The 26311-nt window shown below is 37.0% G+C and overlaps 1 protein-coding gene across 2 annotated transcripts in view; it reads left to right on the forward strand.

The window, feature by feature from the left end:
* Positions 1-26311, forward strand: part of THSD7B (thrombospondin type 1 domain containing 7B) — an 815330-nt gene that overhangs the window by 299754 nt on the left and 489265 nt on the right. For both annotated transcript variants that reach the window (XM_081051932.1, XM_081051933.1), the window contains exon 5: positions 9868-10037. In XM_081051932.1, coding sequence (XP_080908058.1) covers positions 9868-10037 — 170 coding nt within the window. The remainder of the gene's footprint in view (positions 1-9867; positions 10038-26311) is intronic.

Consider the following 26311-nt stretch of genomic DNA (forward strand, 5'->3'; position numbering starts at 1 on the left):
TTAAATAATGACAACCTTTTACTGAGGACCTATGGATCAGAAAGTTTATAAAGATTATTTAGAATCACATAGTTTATCATCCAAAGGGACACTTTCGAGAGTAAAAGGTATATAAATTGGTAATGTTCAGATTCTAATTGAGGTCCATTTGGCTGAAAGTCACTGTTCTTTTCATTAATCAGACTGACTCTCATGATAGTCACATACCAAGATAAGTGTGTACATACCATATACATGTATTCATATATATAATTTTTTCCAACAAAATGATGTGGACTAGCAATCATTCGTGGCATATCCAAGATGAATTTCTGTATTGATCTTTACTCGATTGAACCTTAACATCTGAAAACAGAGGCTGAAACATTTCATTAGAGATGGACCTGGCCTTCTTGTTCTGCTATTCGATGATGTTACTGAACTTGACATTTTTTTTTAAAACCTATTCAAGTAATGAATTTGCAGGAAATAGGAGGAAATAGGAGCCTTAGAAAATTCACTGCATACTAACCAGTGTTTGCTAGGGAGAATGATGTGTTAATTAATGATTCCACTTGGTTGTGGAAAGGAGAATGCATAAATAACAACAGGATTAACATTGGCTGACATTCTTATTTGTCTGAAATCTGAGCTGTGGCCTCTTCCACAGGAAAGCATAAAAGTTGTGTATTAACTTTTGTTCTAGTTTGACATAAGTGATTAAAATTCATTGTGAACAGGGGAATGGAAACAAAAAAAGTCTATTAGGAAACAAAAATGTCCATTTCTGCTTTCCTAGAATTCATGAGCGATTCACATGCATCAAGCAATTTCCTTCACCATATTTCTCCCCAACAGGAAAATGTACAGTTCTGGGACTTCAGTGTTTTTAAAGCTCTCTCTGAATATGTTTTGGCTTTTACCCTTCCGCCATCTTTGCTATAGGAGAAATGCTGATTCATTCAGTAAATATGCACTGAATCTTGCTGTGTGCCAAGAACTGTGTTAAGTGTTTGGGCTACCTCAGAGAATAAAATAAAGTTCCCTCCCCTTCATGGGCCTTAAATTTTAGTGAACATATACCAAGTAAATATACTAAATGAAATAAACTATGTTTTCTTATGATCTGTGGAAAAAGTAAAACATTAGAGCAGGGTAAATGTGGAAGCTTTTAGGATGCTATGATAGGAGTTCAACTCAGATTACAGAATTAAACAGAGTCTTTAGAGAAGCTTCACTTGAATAGGTAACATTGTAGGGGAGGGCTTAAAGGAAGTGAGGAAATCAGCCATTCAGGTAATTAGGGGAAGAATATTCCAAGAAGAGTATGGAGGTAGAAAGAGCTCTAGTTCCTGTATGTTACTAATGCTCAAAAAGGTCTTCAGTCGCATAGCTTTGGTTCTACTCCTTTCCCCTGCAGGACCACACACTATGATTTCATCTCTATACACTATGAATGCCAGTTCCTAAGGCATGATTCTATGAAAGAAAATGTGACCCAGAGGAGCCCATTCTAGAAGTATTCCCTGAGACCAGAACATTTTGGATGTTGCCTTGGGACAACTAATTTAACTTGAAAGGAGACAGAGACTAGTCTGTTATGCTAGCTTGGAAATTTTTAGCATTACCAATAAGTTAGCTTTCTGTATGTATAGCCTTAAGCTTGTTTCAAGAGTATGCTATTTTTGACCAAGACATATAACCAAGAAACTTCCTTCAGCATTACGGTCTACTTGTAATTGTATGCTACCCCCCAACATAACACTAAACACCCATATTATATATTATGGGGTAGGATAGAAATGAGAGAGGGAATACATCTGCTTGTCACTTGCCAGCTTTTCTCTTGGTGTGTTTATCTCCTATCATTGGGCTTTATGACCTTGGACATTAGGTTATTCTCTGTCTCAAAACTTTGAAAGATAAGGTACCTTGGCATTTGGATCCTTTCCTATGTCCTAATGAACACCTAAAATATTAGGTCCTGCATCTCAACTAAGAGGAAGGTGAAAAGCATTCTAAGACCATAAATTACAGGGTGGCCATGTCTACTAGATAGCATAAGGAAGACAGAGGACACATTTTAAATGTTTACTGTCAGTGAGCTGAGATATGACGTCATGCAGGAACAACTAGAATTCCAGATCCTTTGTGTTTAGGTAGAGAGCCCGTTCTGGCTAAAGACACTGTAACACAGAAGAATATTGAAAAACGTCAACTCTAGGCATCTTTCTTGGAAGTGACATCTCAGATAGCCCACTAACAACTTCTACCACCTCACCAGGAGGCAATAGCTTTCATGCAAAAATTGTTGTTTTACCTCTTAAATGATCATTTAGAGTTTGAAATCTACTATAAGACAAAACTATTAAATTGTGACAGTCACCAATGTAGAGTAAAATTGTTAAGCTTTCAGGGCAGGAGCTGCATAGCTGAGAGTAATATATAAACTGTGTGATATTATTACATAGAAAAGCCAATTTGTAAAACTTACTCTCAATATACTTGGGTCTGGCACTGAACAGATGGGTCCTTATAATCCATCCCTCTTGTCTTTGGTATATATGAATTTATCCTTATCTCGGTAATCTAGAGATTCTTCACAAAGAGTTTATAGGTCATACAGAGAGATCTAGCTGGGGATCCTGCAGCTCACTTTGATTTCCTTGTAAAACAACCCGCTGTGATCAGCCTATCTCCTTAAACCCCTTTAAGACACTGAACCCAATTTTAGATGTTCTAGATAGATTTTCCCTTGAGAAAACTCTGAGTGTTAGTTGATGGATCTTTTTAGATGAATTTTGAAGGCAGGGAAAGAGCCAAAGAAAAGGATAGTAGGTAATAGCCGGGCTTCATCGTTGTCTTCCTTTGCCCATTGGCACAAAGTGAGTGCTGGGATATATCTTGAAGAGATGTTTTTTCAACACCTGCTTTGGCCTGAAACTGCTAATCGCTGGAGAACTCACGAAACTGGAAACTTTCCATTTGTGTTCACTTAGATTGTTCATCTGAAGTATCTGGTGTAATATATCTTTTAAAACTAGAGCATCCAGAACATGTTACCCATGTCCTCTCAAAGTGTTTAATAGTTAGTAATGCTCCCACACGTCATCCCATACATATGGATATGGCTTTTTGTTTATTATGTTTTCCCTCTACTTAGAATGGATAACACCTATAAAAGTACCTAGCTCATAGTAAATGCTGAGTAAACAATGGATGAATGAATGAATGAATGAATGAATGCATGAATGAATGCTGAAATGTATGGTACTGCCAGAACAATATTATGCATGGAATACTTTATTCCATATTTGTATTTATTATATAAAAATGTGTGGAGGATTCAGTCATTTCTTATAAAGAACAGCTGAATCGACATCATCAAAGAGATTAAATAAAGATATCTGCACAGGAAATGGATAGGCACACAGCGCTTGAGGTGACATGGTCTCCAGTGGCCACCTTATTTCTGCTAACCATGTATCTAGATTTTTCCTGATAAGAAATTTCTGTTGTCATTGGTTATAAAAGTAGGTTCAAAAAGGGTGAGGAATAAGTTTATGATCAGAATTTGTAAAAGTGTGCCTTCCAGATCAGAATGGCACATCTGATCAGAATGGCACATCACCTAACACATTTTCTGTATCTTGTCACATTTATCACAGCACCTAACACCCTGCACATAATAGGAGCTCAATAAATGATTGCCAAATGAATTCTTTAAGGATTTTTTTATTGTTTTTTTTTTATTGTTTTAATTAAGCAGGCGTAAAGGGGCCATGAACTGGAACCCTCAGGAGAACCTGTTTTAGCAAAGAAACAACCATTTCAAAGATTTTGTGAATTGGTTCAACAGGAGACTGATGCCTTTTTATTGAGTCTGTCTTTTAGTAGTGTGTGTTGTGTCATGAGTCCCCATTGTGCCACTTTAAGTCTTCTGGATAGAAGATTTGTTCCCCTCTTAATGTAAGAACATTAATGTACTGCTAAGTGCTGTGCAAAGCGATAGAAGTCTATTAATAATACATTTGTGCAGTTTGGCTACCAAAGCCATCTGCTGAAGAGCAAAGAGCTTTGCACGTCAGAGTAGCTTTCCATAATCAATAGTCCCACTCTATTCAATAAAAAAATTACTAGAGCATAAAATGTATAAAGCTTGATCAGTTCCCTTTATTTTGGTTGTCTGCTCAGTAAAAAATGACAAGTTAATTCTATTTTAAATGCATTTACAACTTTAAAAGGACAACAGACATTATCATCATGAATTAGTCATGCTGCAGTACACTTATTTTTAACATACACACATTTAATTTCAATACCTTGCAGCAGGGTTTCAATTTCAAGTGTGTTTGCAAATCTATACATGCTTAGTCAAAGCATGTCCATTAACTAATGCAATTATTCTTTCAATCTGTTATAATTAAATCACTTAAGATTCTACCCTATGTTGCTTTGCTTTAAATCTAAGCCTTTAGGAGAAGGAAAAAAGAAACCCACATCTCGTAAGTAATTCTAAGCCTTATGAAAGTGACAAAGCATGCATTCTGAAGGGCAGAAGTTGCTATAAGACTGATAGCCCTGCTGTCCTATCGCTATTAGAATTACTTTATGTCACATGGTAGGATGGAGGTCTTTTAAAACTTGTTGCTCACGTGCCTACTCTTCTAATTTTGGCTTTGCTAATTTAGGATATCACTACTTGTTACTTTACAGCAATAAATTGATTCTTTACTCTTTCTGCTCTCCCCACTTCAATGTGGAGGACAGTTTGAATCTGGGATTCCTTGACTTGGATATCATCACCCTCAGGAAGATATGCTGACTACCTGGGTGATTGCATTTCAGGACCTAAAGTAGGCTTTTCTAATCTGCAATCTGCCTCATATATGTCTTGATGGGAATATATACATCTACTGTTAGAAGAGTCCTTTCTTTGACTTAATCTTGGTTTCTTCTTTTAATTTGCATATATCTCCTGAGGATGAGACCATATTAAATATGAGTTTTTATGGACCATTTCTTAAGAGTATACTGAAGTTATGGAGAACATCTAAAGAAACTGGGTGATGAGTTTTAGGCATGGGAGAAAGATTCAGTAAGCAGAGTCTAGGAGGTAAATGAAGAACTGAATTGCACAGTTCTAATACATGGTTGTTCCAATGTTTGTATTCTTGTCACCTATCCTGGGCTGTCTCACTTAAGAATTCTGTGCTGAGAAATTGTGCTACTAATACTCAGGACAAAAACAATTTGGAAGCATCTTTTACTCCTCTCTGTCTCTTGCATCCACAGCAAACCTATTATAAGGTTGTCTCAACCTTCACAGTATATCCAGAATCTAATCACTTCTCACCACATTGACTCTGACTGCCTCCACTGGAGCCACCGTCATTTCTCCTGGACTGGACAGTCAAAGACTTCCAAACTTGTCTCCCTCCTTCCACCACCCCATAGTCTATTTACTCAGCAGTGAGGGTGGTCCTTTAAAACTGAAATCACATCATCATATACAGTTCTCCTCAAAACTCCAATCATTTCTTAGTGCGTTTGAATAACACAGTTCTCACTCTTGCCTACAAGGTTCTCTGTAACCTGGCCCTTGGCTCACCCTCATTTCCTATAATGTTCCTCTCGATATGCCTTGACCTGCCTGTCTCAATCACACTTGCTTCTGTGCTCTCTTAGAAGGTACCATCCCTGGGACCTTTGAACATGCTCTTCTCTCTGCCTAGAATACTCCTTGCCCACTTAGTCTTATACTCACTCCCTCATTTTATTCAGGAGTCTGAGGACTTACCTGGTCATGGCACTGAAATAGCTCTCTTTGTCTTTCTTCACTGTGTTATCTGATGCCGTGTTATGTATTGACATATTTCTGTCTGCGCCAGTGGAAGGTAACCTTCCCAAGGTCAGGGACTTTTTCTTGCTCACTGCTATGCATTTCTATTGTCTGAAACTGTGCATGGTTATGGTTAGAGCACACAAATTATGTATTGAAAGAAAGGATGAATGAACACATGTTTGAGTAAGTGATTCCCTTATTATTTGGTCAGGCCTATTTCTTTTACTAGGGAGTCCTGTTTTGCCGCTCCTTCCTGCCTTCAGTCTCTCACGCATGCCTTTATGTTAACTAAATGTCCTCGTACAAATTGTTTTTCCCCCAAGCATTCAGTATTTGAGTTATGAGCATTCCCCTTTTCAGAGATTTGGGGTTCCACAGTGGCTAACAGTGTGCACTCTCATTAATAGTGGGGCATTGGAATTGTTTTCATGAATTCATGTGAATGGATGATGGATGACAGGTTTAGCAAAGATGCAGAATCACCAGGGAGAAATGTAGGGAATTTGATTTTAGCACTTTGAATAAGGCATTTTTCTTCAAAATCTTGTCTGCTTTAAATTTTAATGGGAATTTCAGTTTTTACAATTAGAGATTCTTTTATTTGGCTTATATTTTGTTCCTCTTATTAACGTACAACTATATCCTAAAAGTGCTAAAATTTGACTCTATGTGACCACAGTGCTCTAATTATAAAATGATTGGCTATAAAATATTCTCAAACAATAATTGTGTTTGAGACTGGAAGAAAAATATAGCAGTGTGAAATATTGTTGGTCAGTTTTGTCGCTGACGATATCTTTGTAACCAGCAGAGGATTTTTTTTCCCCCTTTGGTCTGGAACACACATCCTCAGACCAAAACCAACCTTTGCTTGTCCTTATAGTGATTAGGCTGGTATGTGCCTATTGTCAATTGAACTTGCTTTCTATATGCTCTGATCAAGTTTCATTGGTTTGCCATTCACTGTTTTAATCTACCCAAATGTCATTTCATTAAGTAGATGTGTTTTTGAATCAGACGAACCTGACTTTGAAACCTGCTCTTCCACTTAATAATGTGAGAATTGCTTCTTGTTTATGCCTATTCTCCCATTTATAAAAGGGGAAATAACATTTTTGTTAGATTTGTTGGGAGGATTAAATGAAGTAGTGCACAGAGTAAGCAAGCAGAAAGTATTGGTTGTTATTATTACTTGGGGGATAGGTCATGATATCCTAGTAGCCCAGATAAATTAATGCCTTATCTATCTTGTTCAGCTGGACCCTTTGACATAAGCAAATGGATCCTACATGGTCATATTGGTAAGGGGCTCTGAGGATTGGCTAATTTCTTTCAGTCCATGGCCGTCTACTGTATTTGAGGCATTTCCACAATTGATTTTGATGTGCTGTTCACTTACGGGGAGCGGGTGGGGTGTAGGAATCTGGCCTTTGACAATCCCCATATTTCCCTCCTAAGCATAAAGACAAAATGAGGTTGTGTTGAAAGGCATCTGAGTTGGGAAAGAGAGGGTGGAAAGGCCTCGTCTTTGACAGGGACTTAACCATTAAAGCAAATGTCTCAGGCAGTCAGAAAGCCAAGTTGTTCAGAGGCTGGAGGGCTGTCACTGTAACAACTTCTAAAGGAGAAAGCCGGTAACGTTTAACTGAGCGAACTCCTTTGATTTCTTATTCTGTCAGATCCTAGAGACACTTTCCCAGGTTGGTGGAGTTCAGGATGATCAGTTTTCATGGCTGCCGGGTGATTTGTGACTAAACATAGCGCTTTTGAAAAAATAAAGATAAAAGGAGGAGGAAAGACTATGAAAAGACCCTCATTTTAAAAAGGAATACAGAAGTCCTCTGCTAGTGTGCTTCTTCCTCTGCCACTTGCTGGGTTGGTATTTTCTCTGAGGTGGTAAATAATAGTGACAGTGACCAATGTCTTATATTTCTTTACAGAATTTGTTGTTTGCCAGTGAATGGAGTTTGTGCATCTTTGGTTATTGGGCTACCAGCAGGGTTTTTGTTAACTTATATAAAGCCATAGTCATTAAACTTTCCTTTTCATTTTTCTGCTTAATGACTTCCCAAATTTTTCCACTGATAATTCTTATAAGGTCATGACAAATTAATTGAAAATGCAATTCAGACACCACGGACCATTCCTTTCAAACAAGCAAACAAATTACTGTCCCTGGCTATCATTCTAAACTTTGTTTCTTTTATGCTTTTTGCTGATCTTTGGTTGCTGGAGATTATACAGTGGCATTCCTCAACCTCTAAAATTAGGACTTTTGATAAAATCAGTGAAATCCTCATAAATAAAATGTGAATTGTGTATATATGTGTGTGTGTGTTTTCTGTGGTGGCAAGAGGGCCAAGACACATGTAGAATGCCATGAGAAGAAAGGGAATTAATGTTTTTTGAATATTTACTATATGCTAGGTTCAACATTTATATTATTATTGGCATTCTACAGATGAGAAAACAAAACTGGGCCAAAGTCACATGACTAGTTAGTGTCAAGGACCAGTTTGGTTTGAACCTAAAGCATGCTTAGCGCCTGCACCACACTACCCACTTTTTGCTTATCTTATTTGCTATGTCATAGGAGCCTTGGAGTCAGCTACTTATCTCACCCCCTCCTTAATAACCAGAGAGCTCTTCTGTGAGGGAAACTTAGTAGGAAGAAGGTTTAAAATGAGAACTTGGTAACCATCTACCCCAACACACCCCTACTTCATCGTGTCTTGCCCTGGAATACAGAGCCACCTGAGCTTTGAATCTCAGAGGCGTGGGGAACAAGCCTGGTGCTTGAGTGACCATTGTAAACACGGTGACAATGCTGACTGATTGAGGAGAAAGGGCTGAGGAACTGGCCCCCGACCCCCGCTCAGAGAAGGACTACCTCTGGGAAGAACCGAACTTGCTCGGTCTCTGATGCCCAGAAAGTAGAAACGTATTGTCTATATTCACCTGGTATAAGCAGGACTTGAATTCTTCACTCCAAATTCTTGCCCAGCTTACTCATTTTCAAGCCTTGGAAAACCATATGATAGTGACTTAGTGACACAGAGCGAGAATAATTGTGTGACAACAAAACACATAGGATTGTCCATATTCTTTTTTTACAATGTGCTTTTCACAAGGATGATTGTGACTGATTCTCAGCTTTCAAGCCTTTTAGAATGATGTCATTTATTGTGAGGGGTTTGCTCACTATTAGGTTTCTTAGAGATTTGCCTCCTGATTTTGATGTCTGTTACATGATTTCAATTTTATCTATAAGGTCAGAATCTTGGAGATACAAGCTTATTTTCATTGTTCTTTTCTTTTAAACAGTCACAAAGTTGAGAATTTTTCCCTAAAATCTGAAATGGGACAGCAGATAAGAGAATGTTCTTAGGTTTGTTTATTGTTCCAGAAGTTAATGAGTCTGTTGGTATTTATGTGAATACTGTAGGGTTATACTTGTTTCCCCAAAAATAAGACCTAGCCGGACAATCAGCTCTAATGCATCTTTTGGAGCAAAAATTAATATGACTGGGTATAATATAATATAATATAATATAATATAATATAACACTGGGTCTTAAATTAATTAAATTAATATATTCCAACTTCACACATTCAAATAGTATCCTACTAACTAAAAAAGAAAGGCCACATTTCACACAAAGTCATCTAGAAGTTTGTGAAATGAAACTCCATGACAAGTTCAGCTGCTATGACAAGTTTAGGCTTATTTGGTTTCAACTCCTTCCTTTTATTCTTTATTCTCTTGCAGCTTCAAAGCTGAGACAAATCCACTGTTTATCCATATTTACTTCCTTCACTCCTCTCATCCTGTGTTATTATCATGTTAGGCTGCTGTGATTTTTCTCTAGGACACAAAGGGGATTTAGTAGTCAAAGCCAGTAGATTTCTTTATTTATAGGCAAAGATTTAGCGTTAGAAAGAGTGATTATTATGCACACTTGTTGTCATGACCTAGGTTTTCCTTACAATTTTATATTTTTCCTTACTTCTTCTTTTTTTTTTAAATAAATCAAACCAAACAGGTATTCCTGGAGAACCTCTGAATGGAAAGAATGCCAAGTCTCTCTCCTCCTGGAGCAGCAAGACCCCCACTGGCATGTGACAGGACCGGTTTGTGGAGGTGGGGTCCAGACCCGCGAGGTGTACTGCGCCCAGAGCTCCCCAGCATCCACTGCACAGAGAGCCAAGGAAGGTAGGCAGTTTGTTCCAGGGACAGATGGTGCTATTGATTGGAAGGGAAATCAACTCCAACACCGTTTCCTTATATTCTTCTGGATACAATGGCCCCTCAGCATTCACAGATTTAATATGTGTGCTGTTGACTATTTGCAAACTGTCCCTAAATTCTGCTACTTGCAGTAATTGGGAATAATTAATGACAGGAATAATAATAAAACATCAGCCTCAAAGGATCATTGTGAAAATGAAACGAGAGAATACACCTAAGATTTGTAGCACAAATGAATGCTACACTCTTGAGGAGCTGGCGTGAATCGGTTCATTACTAATGCTAGTAATGGATGAGTAGCGTTATTATTGTTTTTCCAAGAGTGGTTTTTTCGGGTGAATTTGTGAATGTGGAATTTCTACAGATGTGTCATTTTCAAATGTCAAAGTCAATGGCCAATTATTGCCAAAGTTGACAATTTTAAACTGGAGGAGAAACAGTTGCCTCCATGATTGGCTTCCTATTGGCCAGGTACAACCTCAACATATCCATTTGTTTCCGAGTTTGGGACAGTGATAACATACAGAGACTGAAAAACTGACCCAGATTTATTTAACTTCAATGATTGAAAAGCCAGGAGTGGATAATAATGCTTCTACTGTAGATGAAGGTGTGACCTGTTCCAGCCACATTGGAGAACAGAGCAGTGTCCCTTGGGTGTGCACAAAAATTCTCTCCTTTAGAATTTTGTTCGGGAAGCAAGATGTGAGTTTCCCTGCTATGTAAATGCATCCTTTTTATGCTCTAAAGTTTATCATACCAGGGGCCTTTTTTTTAAACATGGCCTCTCGTTGTTCCAGCGGAATCTATGATCATAGCCTTGACGATGTACCTATGACTCATAGAGGAATAATATTCATCTGCTTCCACAACAGAATTTAAAGTGCCACATTTACAGGGCTAACGTTATTTTTTAAATGATAGTTAAATTTAAATTTTCTTCCTTCTCTAATGTCACTTTTGTCAAGTGAAAATTTACACACTTTCTGTTCCAGAAAAGACCATCACTATGCTTACTGACTCCTTTGAATTTGGAAGAACAGAATTTAGATTAAACGCTCCAGCTTATTCTTTCAGACCTTGGTAATCTTCTGTTCCACCTTATCCTTCTCCCCCTTTACTGTTGTCTACAGTTCTAGGCTCTTCAGGGATAGGCACAATTACCTTGTTTCCCCCAAAATAAGACCTAACTGGAAAATAAGCCCTAGCATGATTTTTCAGGAGGACATCCCCTGAACATAAGCCCTAATGTGTCTTTTGGAGCATAACTTAGTGTAAGATGGTCTTATTTTCGGGGAAACACGGTAAGAATTTATGACTTACCTATTTTCATCTTCAAGTTTCAATATTTTCTTGACATTTTTATCTCCCTAAAGTTTCTGTAGTAAAAATAGCTTTACTTATCAATCACCTATTTTTAAAGTTTCTTCTGCCTTAATCTTCCTAGCTTTCTTAATGGAAACACATTGGACAGGAAGATTGTCATTGGGAAAAAAGTGGAAGAATGGTGTTCAGAGTTGGAATCTCATGTTAGTTGGGGGTTAAATAGTGGACGTGTGTTAAATGCAGATTTAGCAGCCTCTTAAGCCCTGGTACAATCTGCTTCAAGCATCTAAAGAAGAGGAAAACACCGTAGGGCAAGTTATACTTCCATATGCTTCCAGATTAATACCTGCATTCACATAGAAACACAAAGTACTTAGAAAACTCTAAGCTCAGTAGCCCAGTTCTCAGGGGGAGCTTAGATGTGGGGACATGATATAAACACATTGATTTATACCACAGACTTGTACTCTTGTACAAAGTTGAATAAAGTGAGTCAAACTATTGCTGCATTAGAAAATACAGCACAGTCACAATTGCATTAAAGCCATGTTAGAACTTACAGCATGCCTTTGTAGTCATTAACAAAGGCTTCATTTTGCTTTTATGTGGAAGTGAACCAGAACGATTATTCAGCCATTACTTTCCTTTGTCATAAATGCTTTCATTTCCTACTGTTATCATTTATAGATATACCTTTGACAAATCTGGCAACATGAAAAGTTCTTCTTGGCTCAAGTTAAACACAAGAGAATAATTGAATTGCCATTTTAAGGGACCAATGTGTGTGTGTTTGCCCCATTAAAATGGCAGAATTTAAATATTTCTAATAATTTCTGCTAATGCAGGAAAAAAGGCCTAAATTGGTGACATTTTTGCATTTCAGTTTTTGTGAATATCTTTTTTTTTTAATGTTAGATATTGGAGGGAGAAGGAATTTTAATAGCTTTGATTTTGGAAAATTTTCTTAGTCACAATTTCTCCATAGACTCTACTCTTTTCACTCTCTGGAGAGGAATCACTTGGTTGTTTTACAAAATCCTAATATTCATTGTGAGTGAACTGTACTGCATTCTAAGAATGTGATCTTAGAGGAATCCACGATCCTGGGGTGGGGAGGGAAACAAGATTAATTTCTATGAATCTTTCATGCGATAAAATTCCTGGATGCCAGAGTGGAATGTGTGTCGGGGAGAAAGGGGGGTGGGGAGGGATCGAATGCTAATTCTCTCCCAAGGGCTCCAAGTCTCTTGTTGAGTCTGGATGCTGAGACTGAACTCTGATTGCAGTGCAGTACTATCGGCAACTTATTCTTGGTGATGTCCCATTCCACCTCAATTTGCGGTGTTTGTAGGAATAATACAACAATTGTGGCCTATTTACCTGGTTCCGTTGTTCAGTGTCCATGTGATGTTTTAGATGCAGTCAGAACATTGCTACAACAACCAATATGAGAAGTATTACCAGTAATAGCAGCTAGGCCTATAGAATTGGGGATAAAAACGTAGAGGGTTATTTATGCTGTTGTTTACCACTTATTGTTGTGGAGAGAATTGTGTTTCTCTTTTATAATTCAGAAGTACCAACAAGAGATACTTCCCTGCAACTCTAAAAGCCTGGATTTGGTGAGACCATTTTCTTCTTGCCATTTGCTCAAATAAAATTAAAGCTACTGAGCCTCTCTATTCAAGGGTGATTTCTCAGAAAATAAAAAATGGAAACAAGGAACACACCTTCAAAATCTAATGAAGACGGGGGCGAATTTATTCTATTCATGACAATGTGGCCTAGATAAAGGCGAATCAACAAATATGAAGTTAAACAGCATAGAGATAGAATGTATCCATGAGGTGAATCAAAAATAAAACCAAAAACCCTGCAAAAACTGAATAAAATTTGGGAGAAGGTGTTAGTATGGTTGTAGTTAAGCAGAACGCTGCCTGGTTGTTTTTTTGTTTTCATATTTCAGACGCATTATTTAGCATCAAATGGAAACAGCTATTTTAAGAATGGAACACAGTTTAGCTTTGAATTGTTGAGTACATTAGTTGACCCCTCCACTCCAGTAAGACTGAAAAGTTCTTGGAAATCCTAAGCCTTTATCATGCTGGGCCCATAGTTCACATTAAAGGAGCACATAAAGATAGGGGAATGTGTCCTGGAATGCTGAGTAGTATGTGAAGACTTCATATATTTTGAGTCTAACTAATGTAATGAAGACTTAATATGTTTGGGTTCTGGGTTTTAATTCTGGCCATTATGGAACTTTGTTAAGCCACTTAAATGTCGTCCCAGTCTTCTAGTTGATTAAATTGGTTTTAAATATATTGATTAGATGAGTAAAAGTGAGTTACATTCACATTTTTTTTTTCAAAAGTAATTTATTATGTACCAGCTATGCTTTAGGCTATGCCCTAGATACTAGTATTATAAAGGTGACCTTCATTAATTTACTGTCTTTTAATTGGAAAAATTAAACTAACAGTTATGCTATAGTATCTTAAGTAATATTATATATATAAAGACATTGTTAAATATACATATACATATATACATATATACACATTATTAAGATTATGAAGGCATTAATCTTCATAAAGATGGTACTGCTTAAAGAGAGTTTAAAAGATCAACAGGAAAATATGCTAAATGGGGCATGGAGGACATATGGCAAAAAATAGAGATGATGAGCATATTTCTTGGTGGCATGTGAACAGGTGTGAGGAGAACAGGGAATAAGGAAGTTATAATGACACTGGAAAACCAGGCTTTTTGTGCTATTCTGGAGTTAAGACTATATTCGAGAATATCGGTACCAATCGCTGCCTTTTTTCTGCACTGTAGGCTTTTAAGCATAGAAGAAATCTGATAGTTTTAGCTGTACATAAGAGTGGAAAATTGTCAGTATGCTAAGAAAATTCTCATGAGTGGTCATGTCCTATTTGCAAACGTATTTGATTAGCCAAGAAGTTTTTGAGATCTGAAATAAAGTAATTTACATTAGGACTAGATGAACAGATTTCTTAAGGGGTAATTGAATGAGATATTCCACCATCATTTGAGGGCCTAGAAATGTCCTTTACCTGTCTTTAGAAATTGGTTTTAAAGTCAGTAAACTCATTTGAGTGTGAGAAGAAAGTGTCAAATAATGCACTTAGAACTTCCCTCATTGTTAACTCTTAGAGGAGAAATGAAACTGTTTAAATGAGGTTACAGCATTTTCTCTTACTTTATGCTAACAGAGAAGCAGAGATAGCAGGATTAAATAATATTTGATAACTAACAGCAGAATATTTGAACCGTGAGGATATTGGCCTGTAATCTTTCTACCTTGGAAACATTCTCTCTCTCTCTCTCTCTCTCTCTCTCTCTCTCTCTCCATATATATAAATATATGAATATATATATATATATATATATATATATATATTCATATTCATGTATTTCAAATATTCTATCCAAAAATTCAAAAGTGTGAGAGCTGAGAAAAATTTAGAAAAGAAAATTAAATATTTAGAGGCAATTAGGTCACCAGGAGTCTAAATTGAGATTGGTTTCTACTGGTTCTGTTTCATTGCATTTGTATCTCAGTTTAGTGATGTTTTTAAAATCACGTGTAACAAACTTATCTTAGTGTGATGTAGCAAATGTTTATTGAGTTACTATGCTTACAAAAATATTGAAGAGTTCCTACTTTAAGCATTCATTAAATTATCAGGCTGTTCTTTACATTAAAATTTTCTTAATTTATCTAGCTCAAGGTTTAACACACGTGATTGAAATGAGAGTAGGAGAGAGCGGCCCTAGAAAGAATTATAGAGGCAGGATATTTGAGAGAAAGTCTACCATTGAATAAAGGTTGGCTTGTGCAAAATAAAACAATCGCTTGTGCAAAAATAGGTCTTTTTGGTAAGTCCTCTTTAATTTGATCTCCTAAAGAGGAAAAATACATATTCTTCTTTGTGCCATATTTATTCAAAGTTTTTATATTTATTCATATTTATTCAAAGTTAACACAACTAAATTAATAATAGTGTATGCTACTGAATCCGTAGCCTATGACATCATGGAGGAGCAAGACTGTTAAGGAATAAGAACTAGACATATTTGGATTTTTCCAATGATTTTCCAGTAATATTTGAACTTTTCTAATCCTATTGCACTAAGTCCGTACCTCTGAAACAATACATCACTTTTTGACTGATTTCTAACCATTAGTATTATTGTCTTTGTCACCCATTAGGTTGTAAAGCTTTTGAAGGACCCCATGGTTGGGGTCCTTCTTCTTTGTATTTTCAAGTACCAGTGTCTGCCATGTAAATGGCAAATTACAAATGCTTATGGAATTCAAAATGGAAAATTCCTTAAGTGAAAGAGTGATATATTGAGTTTGGTCAAACTTGTTTTGATTTTGGGGTAGCATGGAGAAAAAAAATTGTTTTACTGTTGACAAAACCAAAATGATCTGCTATCTGGATATCAGCATCCCATGCCAAGGCCAGGTGGTCTGGGGGCCTGAAATGGAATCAGATAAAATAGAAGATACGAGGATGATGATGTGATGGAAATGGTCCATAGGGAAAAATTGGGTAGGAGTGCAGAGGGAAAAACCAGGGGAGCCTCTTGGCTGGGGATATCAGCTTGGACTGAAACGGCGGTTTTGCCCAGGGGTCTTGGCCTGGGTAGTTGATTTTTGAATAACTTTCACAATTTCCAGAGTGAAATATATCCCTTTTATTATCCAGAGAAGACAGATTATGGAAACCAAAGATGATTTAAAATTATTTACTTCTATTATTGTTACTTCTGATTTATTTAACAATTTAGGAGGGAAGATGAGACAGTAAAACAAATAACTACAGAAATGTGTAAGTTCCTTAAACAAAAATGGGAACTTTAGGGAAGAAAGATTAAACTAGTGGGATGTGGGGGACATTAGATTGGTTCATGAAGAAAAAAGCTTTTATAGGGACCTAAAAGGAAGGGCATAATTTAGACAGGTTTTCATGCGAAAGGTACAGAATCCCAGGTGAAGCAAGTGACATGAGTAAAGACACAACAGTGGAAAGTTATAGAACATATTTAGAGTAAAATCAAAAATCTGTTGGACATGAATATGGCGTGGATGAAGGGAAGGGCTATGGGGTCAGGATACAGAGGTAGAATCTTGTGGTCTTAGGCCTGGTGATGGTTGGATCTTGAGATGGCAGGACTTGAACTATTGCTCTCTCCATCCCTGTCCAACTCTCTGAGCTCCAACAATACTGAACATTTTCTTTTGTATGTAGGCCTTTGGAGATAGTCTCTGTCTGACCACTGACCACTATCCTAAGATCTCCATCACTTCCCTCCACCCTAACAAACTTAATCTCTAACACAGACCTATCACCTAGAAAACCCCCATTTCTTAGAAATTATTCCTTCTGGGAACCCAGGAGACGACGTAGGGTCTCTGCTCCTCAGCCAGCATAGCGATCCATCTCCCTGTATTATGTTGTGTGCAGTGGTAACCAGGCTACTGTGCAAGGCCTGTCAGGGTCAGAACCACATCTGTGCTGTTCACTATTATTTCCCCAGCGATTAGCACAGTATCCAGCACATAAAAGATGTATTGACTTCAAGGCTTTACCCATTCTCATGTTATTTTTATGATGTTCTTCTTTCGTTTTCATGGTTGATTCTCTGCAAGCATGCAGTTGCCAGTCTACTTTCATACCTGGATAAAGCTCATGGTAGAAATCTAGGCAATGTCCTTGATATTTCATGGTCATTCACCTCTTCGCCCACATTCACTCTGTCACCAAATTCTGTTAATTCTGGTGCATGGGATATGGATTCTTGAGTGGAAGCTGAGGGGCTGAATGTTACAACCTGGAAGTGTAGGAGATGTATCTCCTTGAGGAGGGAAACTTCACCAATGGGAAATATGATTTAAGAGGGAGCCAGGATATTCCCAGTGCACCTGCATATTTTTCTAGTATAGTCTCCGCAGTCCTTCCAGAGGTATCTATTTTCCGAATACAGAGATCTGCTCTATATCTTTGTGGTTCAATGTGAAATGGTCAGTCAGCCCAGTAACACATCACATAGCACTGCGTCCTTCCTGTACTCCCACCATTTCCTCTCTGTCACTGCCTCCTGGCCTTCTTCCTCCCAAATAAAGTATTAGCACCTTAATTCTCATTGTTAGCTCTGCTTTCTAGAGAACTTCAGCTACAACAAAATTCAATGAATACGTTTTGAAAGAGAGAAGGAGAGACACTGTTTTTAAGGATTTATTGTAATAGTCTTCAGGAGACCTGGTATAAGCTTCAGGTGTAGTGGGAACTGTAAACAATTCCTTTTCCTCCTTTATTTTACTTCCCTTTTTTTCTCCCTCAACCTTATTTGTTTCCTCCTCTTCTTTTCTATATATCTTCTTCCTTATCATGCAGTTTTTTCTGTTTCTTCCCCTTTGGCATTTTTTCCCCTTTTTTTACCTCCATCTGGCAGATTTCTGCAGGTAGCACAATGCCTGACACGGTAGGTATTTCTCGGACTGATGAATGTAAACCTCTACACAGAGTCTTACCACTCAGTTTTAGGCATTTCTTTCCACTTTGGGACTTTTCTCTTGATTTCAACTGCTCATGTACACCTGTACTTCATTAATGAACAGTTAAGTTCTCCTTTCCAGGCTAAAAGATTGCATTTGGAAAGACATGCTGAGACTAGTGCATTTACAGTCTTTAGTTGGGAGTCTCACTAAACTTCATTTTGTCAGTTGGATTGGATTTTTCTCGAACACCAAGCCAAGATGTAATGAGGTTCCTCTGGGCAGTATAATTTCTGAAACAAAGTTAGTCCTTACAAATCTATTTCTCCAGACTTGTTGAATATGTGAGTGCCCTGGCAATGGGTTGTAGAAGAAACATCTAGTTATTGTTGAAACCTTCCCGCATGCAAGTTTCACAACTTTCTCACCAACTATTCTAGTATGTAGCATTTTTTCAGGTTCTCATTTGAACTTCTCATCAGTTCTGTCCTCAAGAGAGAAGACTCAGTAAGATCTCTGTTTACTTAAGAATGGTTCAGTAACTATGATTTCTGGCCATTTTCTCAAGCATTCTCGGGAAGAAAATCAGTTCCCATGCCAAGAGTAACCCTGGAAAACCAGCTGAACTGTGATGCTACTTCTAATTGTTTTAAGAGTCTGTGTGTCTCCATGGAAAATATAACACTGTAGTTCATTTTATTCTTTTCAGATCTATTTTTCTAAGACTTTAATTGTGTTGCTGTCTCTTGATGAAATTTATCCAAGTTATCCCAATTCTAGTTTTGGAACTGAGAATTGTATATAGCTATTTCTATTTGAACAATCTATAGCATTTTAAATTCAGTGTTTCCTATGTTGGGCTCCATATTATCCTGTCCAACCCCATATCAGATTCTTTTCCAGTGTTCCAAAATTCAGGAAATTGTCTCTCTTCTAGCCCAGTGCTCATGCTAGAAACCTTGGGAATGTCCTTGACATTCCACTGTCATTCACCTCTGTGCTCACATTCAGTCTGTCACCAAATTCTATAATTCCACCTCCAAATATAGATTTTATTTATTTATAATTAATTAATTAATTTTTATCCAGCTCCCTTTCTGACAGAATTTCTGACATGAACTGCTACAATAGATTCCTGACTGATTCCCCTTCTTCTACACTTACCCCTAAATAGAGTGTGGCTCAGCACATGGGCTCTATAGACACACTACCTCTGTCCAAAGCCTCTATCACTTACAAGCTGTGTAATCTTGGATAAATTAATGAACCGTTTTACCTTCCATTTCCTCATCTGTAAAATGGAGATGATATAGAAGTTCTGTGAGGATGAAATGAACACACATACACACACACACACACATTTACACACCACTTATAACAGAGCCTTATACAAAAAGCACTTAGTACATATTAGCTATTATTATTTTTCTTCTCCCCACTCCTGCCAAAGCAACCTAACAAGAAAACTTATCTGAGTATATCAGTCACCTACAAGATGACTTCAAAGGCTTCCTCTGAATTAAAACCTCTTCTCATCACTCCCAGTGCCATGTATGATCTGGCCCTTGCCCACCTCTCCAGCCTCACCTTACTCCACTGTCCCTTCCACACATTTCTGTGCATGAGTTTCTACCTTGTGGTCAGAAGCTAGCATAGCATCACCCGGTCAGCGAAGAGCATGAGAATCACAGACCCAGACTTCCGTATCTTTATTCCAAACTGACACATTTTCACAGTCCGCTGAGGAAACTAGTCATTGTGTCCCAGCCCCAACGTAAAGGAATGAGGATGCGGAGCTTAAGAGCCCTTGAAAAATGTGACCCCTGGTTGGGCAGCAGCTTGCTAGTAATAACTATACACTTTGGAAGGGAAGCACACATCTTTGAGGTGCAGCTAGCTGGCTCTGCCACAGGCATTAGTTTCTATTAATTGCACTCCTATTTTAATTTCCTATTGCTGCTATAACAATTTACCACAAACTTAATGGCTTAAAACAACACAGATTTATTATATTTCAGTTCTGGAGGTCAGCAGTCCAAAATGTTTCTCACTGCATTGTCATCAAGACATTAACAGGGCTGTATTCCTTCTGGAGACTCTAGGGAAGAACCTTTCCTTGCTTCTCCCAGCTTCGAGCGGATGCCTTTATTTCTTGGCTCATGGCTCCTAACTTTATCTTCAAAGCCAGAACCATAACATCTTCAAATGTCTTTCTGACTATGACTCTTATACCTTCTGGGTTCTCCTATAAGGACCCTTGAGATTCCAGTGGGCCAACCTGGGTGAACCACAATAACCTCCTCATCTCAAGATCAGTTAATTAGCAGCCTGAGTTCTACACACCATGATTCCTCTTGCCATGTAACCTAACACTCACAGGGAGTAGGGGGTGAGATTTAGAATTGTTTGCGTGGCGGCTATTCTGCCTACTAAAACCCTCTTCTCTTCCTTCTGAGAAATAAATACTTGGGGTTTATTAAAATTACAAAAGGGGGTAGTCTGTATGAGTATATGGATTATGAAGTATGATGCAAAGGGGTACAGAGATTTAGTTTAATAACTAAGAATTTGGGCTCTGAAGTGGGGATTGCCATATGTGAGCTGTATGATGTTAGGCAAGTCACACAGTCTCTCTAAGCCTCAAGTTTTCTCCTCTGTAAAATGGAGATGACAATCAAATTGTCAGGATTAAATGAGATGATTCATATTTAAATGAGAAAAAATCACAGTGCCTAATGCTTAGTAATGCTCAATAAGTGCAATGTGCTATTTTATTTTATTTTTTAGACATTAAGGCTTTGCTTTTTTGTGCACTCACACACTTATTGAGGCCCTGATATAGGGCTAGACACCGCATCAAATATTATCAGAATATAGGAACGAACAAAACAACTTTGAATAGCAGAAGGTCAAAGTCAATTTGGAGAGAGAAACATAAAAACAAATTATGTGGGTGCGATATGATTCATATTTTATTCCAATTGTGGAAAAAGTATTTTTCAAATGCAAGATTAAACAATAAGCCACCTAGAAGAGGAAAGGAGTATGTGTTTTATCACTATGTTTTACACCTGAAACTAATATTGTATGTCAACTGTAATTGGGATATTAATATATATATATATATATATATATAATAAAATGCAAACATTTTAGCTTCCTCATCTATATACTGAGAAACTGGAATATTATCTCATGCAAAGTTTCTTTCAGAAATAAGAGTATGTGGTCTATTCTCTCTGAGGAGTAAATTTACACACTTTTAACAGTCTGAGGGGCATGACCCCGGCACTGGCCAGGACATGTAACTGTCCTCAGTGTGGTATGACATGTGTGTGAGGGGTAACTCTTTAAGCTTTTATTGGTTAACCTCTACATGAGATTAGTCAGTCACTGAGAACATGACACCAATATGAATTCTCCAGGAGTGCATTCAAATCAGCTACTAATAGATATGGGACTGCACTAGAAATTTTGGAATTGTGTACATTAGCATTCCATTCAAAACATTCCAGTTGATTTTATTGGAACAAGTCTCCACAGACCATGACTTAAGCATTCTATTGCAACAGTTTGACAGATAAATAGTAGTTGATGTGAGAATTTTGGAATGGTATAATAGGACATACAACAAAAGTGTTGTAATTGACATGACTAGTCATAAAATGACTATCCAGGATTTCTTAACACACGAACGGAGAGTTGAAAGATGAATAATTCTAAAGGAGTTGTGCAAAGCCATTGTAGGAAGAGAAACTTGGGAGCTCAAATGTGAATAACTGACATATACATATATCAAGAAGTATAAAAGGGTCTCAGATCTTATCCTGTTTGTGAGCTAACATGTTAACCTGTAGCTGTTTCATAGATACTGGCAGGAGACATGAGACCCTTTGGTCAGAGACAAAGGGCAGTTTGTTACTCACAGAAATGTCGATAACCAGAGTATTATCGTTTGTATTAGTTTTTGTGAGCTGCAGTTCCCACAGTACAACACACAGGGGCCATGCAATGCTGCACACATAATGAGTTGTGTGCCGAGAGAGACACTGAGCTTTAGAAACCCCAGTCTTTTATAAGGGGGCTGAAAGCAAACCTACACAACCTTTGCCACCGAGGGTGATGTTGTCCTTCTTTTCCAAGACTATTTGCTATATAAATATCCTTGAAAAGAGAGCCTGGAACAAAAAAGCTGTCAGTATCTGATGATAAGACATGCAGCCGTATGACAGAAACCATATCACAACAACAACAACAATAACAACAACAACACACACACAGGTCAATATATCCTTTTTCATTAAAAATGTAACTACAGGGCAGCAATAATCAAAACAGCATGGTATTGGCAGAAAAACTGACACATAGACCAATGGAATAGAATTGAGAACCCATAAATAAACCTGCATAAATATGGACAGATAATTTTTGACAAAGAAGCAAAAAACATACAATGGAGAAAAGACAGCCTCTTCAATAAATGGTGCTGGCAGAATTGGAAAGCCACGTGCAAAAGAATGAAACGGGACTGCTATCTGTCACCGTGTACCAAAATTAATTCCAAATGGATCAAAGACTTAAGCATAAGACCTGACACAATAAACTGCATTGAAGAAAACATAGGTACTAAACTTATGGACCTTGGGTTCAAAGAGCATTTTATGAATTTGACTCCAAAGGCAAGGGAAGTCAAAGCTAAAATGAATGAATGGGACTATATGAAACTTAAAAGTTTCTGCACAGCAAAAGAAAACATTAACAAAATAAAGAGGCAACTAAGTGAATGGGAGAAGATTTTTGCAAACAATGCCTCTGAAAAGGGGCTAATATGCAAGGAACTCATACAACTCAACAACAAAAAAACAAACAACCCAATTGAAAAATAGGCAGAGGCATTCATTATTGTTCAGTTTCTGCTTCAGGTGTACAGTGCAATGATCATACTTACAAGAAGCGGAGTACAGCATTGGGAATAGAGACAGTGGAAATGTAATGGCTGTGTGCCATGTCAGAGGGATAGTAGATGGGGGGAGGGGGGTTCACACAGTGTGAGGGATATAAATGATAAACGTCTAAGTATTACTTTTTTCTTGGACACCTGAAACTAATAAAAAAAAAATAGGCAGAGGACCTGAAGAGACATTTCGCCAAAGAGGACATACAAATGGCAAGTAGACATATGAAAAAATGCCCAACACCACTAATCATCAGAGAAATGCAAATAAAAACCACAATGAGATATCACCTCACCCTAGTCAGAATGGCTATCATCAATAAGACAAATAGTAACAAGTGTTGGAGAGGCTGTGGAAAAAAAGGAACCCTCATACACTGTTGGTAGGAATGTAGACTGGTGCAGCCACTATGGAAGGCAGTGTGGAGGTTCCTCAAAAAATTACAAATAGAATTACCATATGACCCAACAATCCCTCTCCTGGGTATCTACCCAAAAAATTTGAAAACATTTATACATAAAGGCACATGTGCTCCAATGTTCACTGAAGCTTTGTTTACTATGGCCAAGACATGGAAACAACCAAAATGTCCTTCGATAGATGAATGGATAAAGAAGTTGTGGTATATATATACACAATGGAATACTATTCGGCGGTAAGGAAAGATGATATAGGAACATGGATGGATCTTGAGAGTATAATATAGCGAAGTAAGTCAGACAGAAAAAGGAGAGAACCATATGATTTCAATGATATGTGGTATATAAAACTGAAAACAACAAAAGAACAAGGCAAACAAACGATGAAACAAAAACTTATAGACAATAGTTTAGGGGTTACCAGAGGGAATGGGGGTGGGGGGCTCTAGAAGAGGGTAAACGGGGTCTAATATATGGTGATGAAAAGAGAACTGACTCTGGGTGGTGAACGCACAATGTGATATATAGATAATGTATTACAGAATTGTACACCTGAAATCTATTTAACTTTACTAACAATTGTCACCCCAAAAACTTTAATTAAAAAATATAAAAAAATAATTTTATATAGTGAATGATCTGCTTATTTTCCAATTATAACCAGGAACTAGTATCTCTACTGTATGAAACAATGAAATGCCTATTTTCTTTCAAAATCATTAGTTGGCTAATGATTCATTAGTTGGCTATTTTGATATCCTACCATGTGGTGTTAATTCATAGAAGGAAATTATTATAACCAAAAGACCCCACAAGCAACAAATACTTTTATTTAGAAAATAACCTCTCTCTCTCTTTTAGAAATTGCAGCATACACACTCTAATTGGGAAATGTCTTCAATTTCCCTGAATAAAGTACATATTGTAGAAGTATTGGGCCATTGATGAGTAGCTTTCTCCAACAAGCTATAAGAAGAATTTATTAAGGATAGAGAAATAAATATGTAACAGATTGGCTTCTCCTGTAGAAATTTTTGAGATGTGAAGTTTAAAATGATTTTGTCCAAATTGTTAGCCACTAGAGATAATGTTCTGGAAATTCAATGCGAAATAATTAAATGTTCGTATCTGTAAGCTGTCTCCTATTAATATCAAGGTAACAGACTTTTTTATTTTTCCTAATTTTATTTGGGAATTTTCAAATGTACATAAAGTGGAGATAATAGTGATTACTTTTCAATTAAATGGAATTACGTGGAGCAAAATCCTGAACTGGGACTTAAGTAAACAGAATTCCAATTCTGTCTGTATCATTGATAATAATACATAAATAGGTAGATGAGATCCCCAATTTTTCAGTTATAGTTGACATACAATATTATATTATTTTATAAAGTAGGGGTAATAAATAGCATGTAGTCATTCTGATCTCACAGGTATATTACATATTAGTGGGAAATAAAATTGTTAAAATTAATTACATTCTGACATAAATATTCTGAAGAATATTACCTATAAAGTTCTTTTTCTTATTATCTGTAATGTCTAATTTCACTGAAATAGAATTGATTAAGGACAGTGCAAGTACATAATTTCACTAAAATTCTATACCTGTAATTTTATTTTTACTAGTTAGGATATACTGTCAAATTAGTCAGATTCATTTGGTGTTATTTAGACAGCTTGACATGATAGCTGTCATTTTTAAGACTAATTTCATTAAAATAAGCTATGTCATCATTTGTTTAGTTAATTGTACCTTTTTACATTCTTCTGTTTAGGCTATGAGAAACATTGTTGGAAGCGAGATTTAAAGATGAGATTTTGGAAGTGAGAGAAAATGTAGATGTCATTTAAACAGTAATAACCAACAAACCTGGTGATATGAATCACCTATGTTATTTGTCAAATATATTCGCTCTTGGGCCACTTGGCTAAGGATTCTGCTTCAGTGGGTCTAGTGTGGGCCTAGACATTTGTACATTTTAAAAAAGAATAAAACAGGTGATTCTTATAAATGAAGAAGGTTAGGGAAGATGGACACAATTCACTAATTGTATGCTAAAATATGTAAATTGAGACCTGTAGTGTTTGAAACTTTCCTGGTTCTCAAAGTTGGTCAGTTATAGACTGTAGACCTATGCCTTAGACTTCTGTAATAATGACTCATCCAGTTTTCCATCCACTACCCTGGCCTAAAAGTTAAAGTGCTTATAAAATATGTATTATAGCTACTCACACTGATATTTTCCCGCACACTATTTATTCACTAGTCCAGTAATTCGTTTCTTAGTAAATTCAGCAACTATTCAAAATTTGTTTCTTAGTAAATTCAGCAACTATTCAAGTCCTAGAGAGCAGCCCCAAGTAAAAGAACTTACTTCCAATGATAATGACTTCAGATATCATCAGCAGGGTTTGTGTGGAGTTTCAGCTTTAACATCAATACTTTTTTTTTTAATTTATTAGTTTCAGGTGTACAAGACAAGGTAATACTTAGACGTCCATCATTTATATCCCTCACACTGTGAACCCCCCTCCCCCCATCCACTATCCCTCCGACCTCGCACCGAGCCATCACATTATATATATATAAAATTATAGTTGGCATTCATTATTGGTTAGCTTCTGGTGTACAGTGCCGTGATCAGGCATCCACAGTATCCCTGAGGTAGTCTCCCAAATAGGACGCATGTCCATCGGATACCCAACAAAATCCCCACAACACCATTGTATACGTTCCCCAAATTAATTTTCAAAAAACCCTGAGGCCAATACTTTTAATGACTTGCTAACTCTCATCATTTCTTAGCTATGATTTTATGAATCTCTGTTTTCTGGTTATTCTTTTTTTAATTAATTAATTTATTTTTATTTATTTATTTTAAATTTATTGGGGTGACATTTGTTAGTAAAAGTACATAGATTTCAGGTGTACAATTCTGTGTTACCTCATCTATAAATCCCATTGTGTGTTCACCACCCAGAATCAGTTCTCCTTCCATC

Source organism: Rhinolophus hipposideros, assembly GCF_964194185.1.
Source record: "Rhinolophus hipposideros genome assembly, chromosome: 6".
Lineage (NCBI taxonomy): Eukaryota > Metazoa > Chordata > Mammalia > Chiroptera > Rhinolophidae > Rhinolophus > Rhinolophus hipposideros.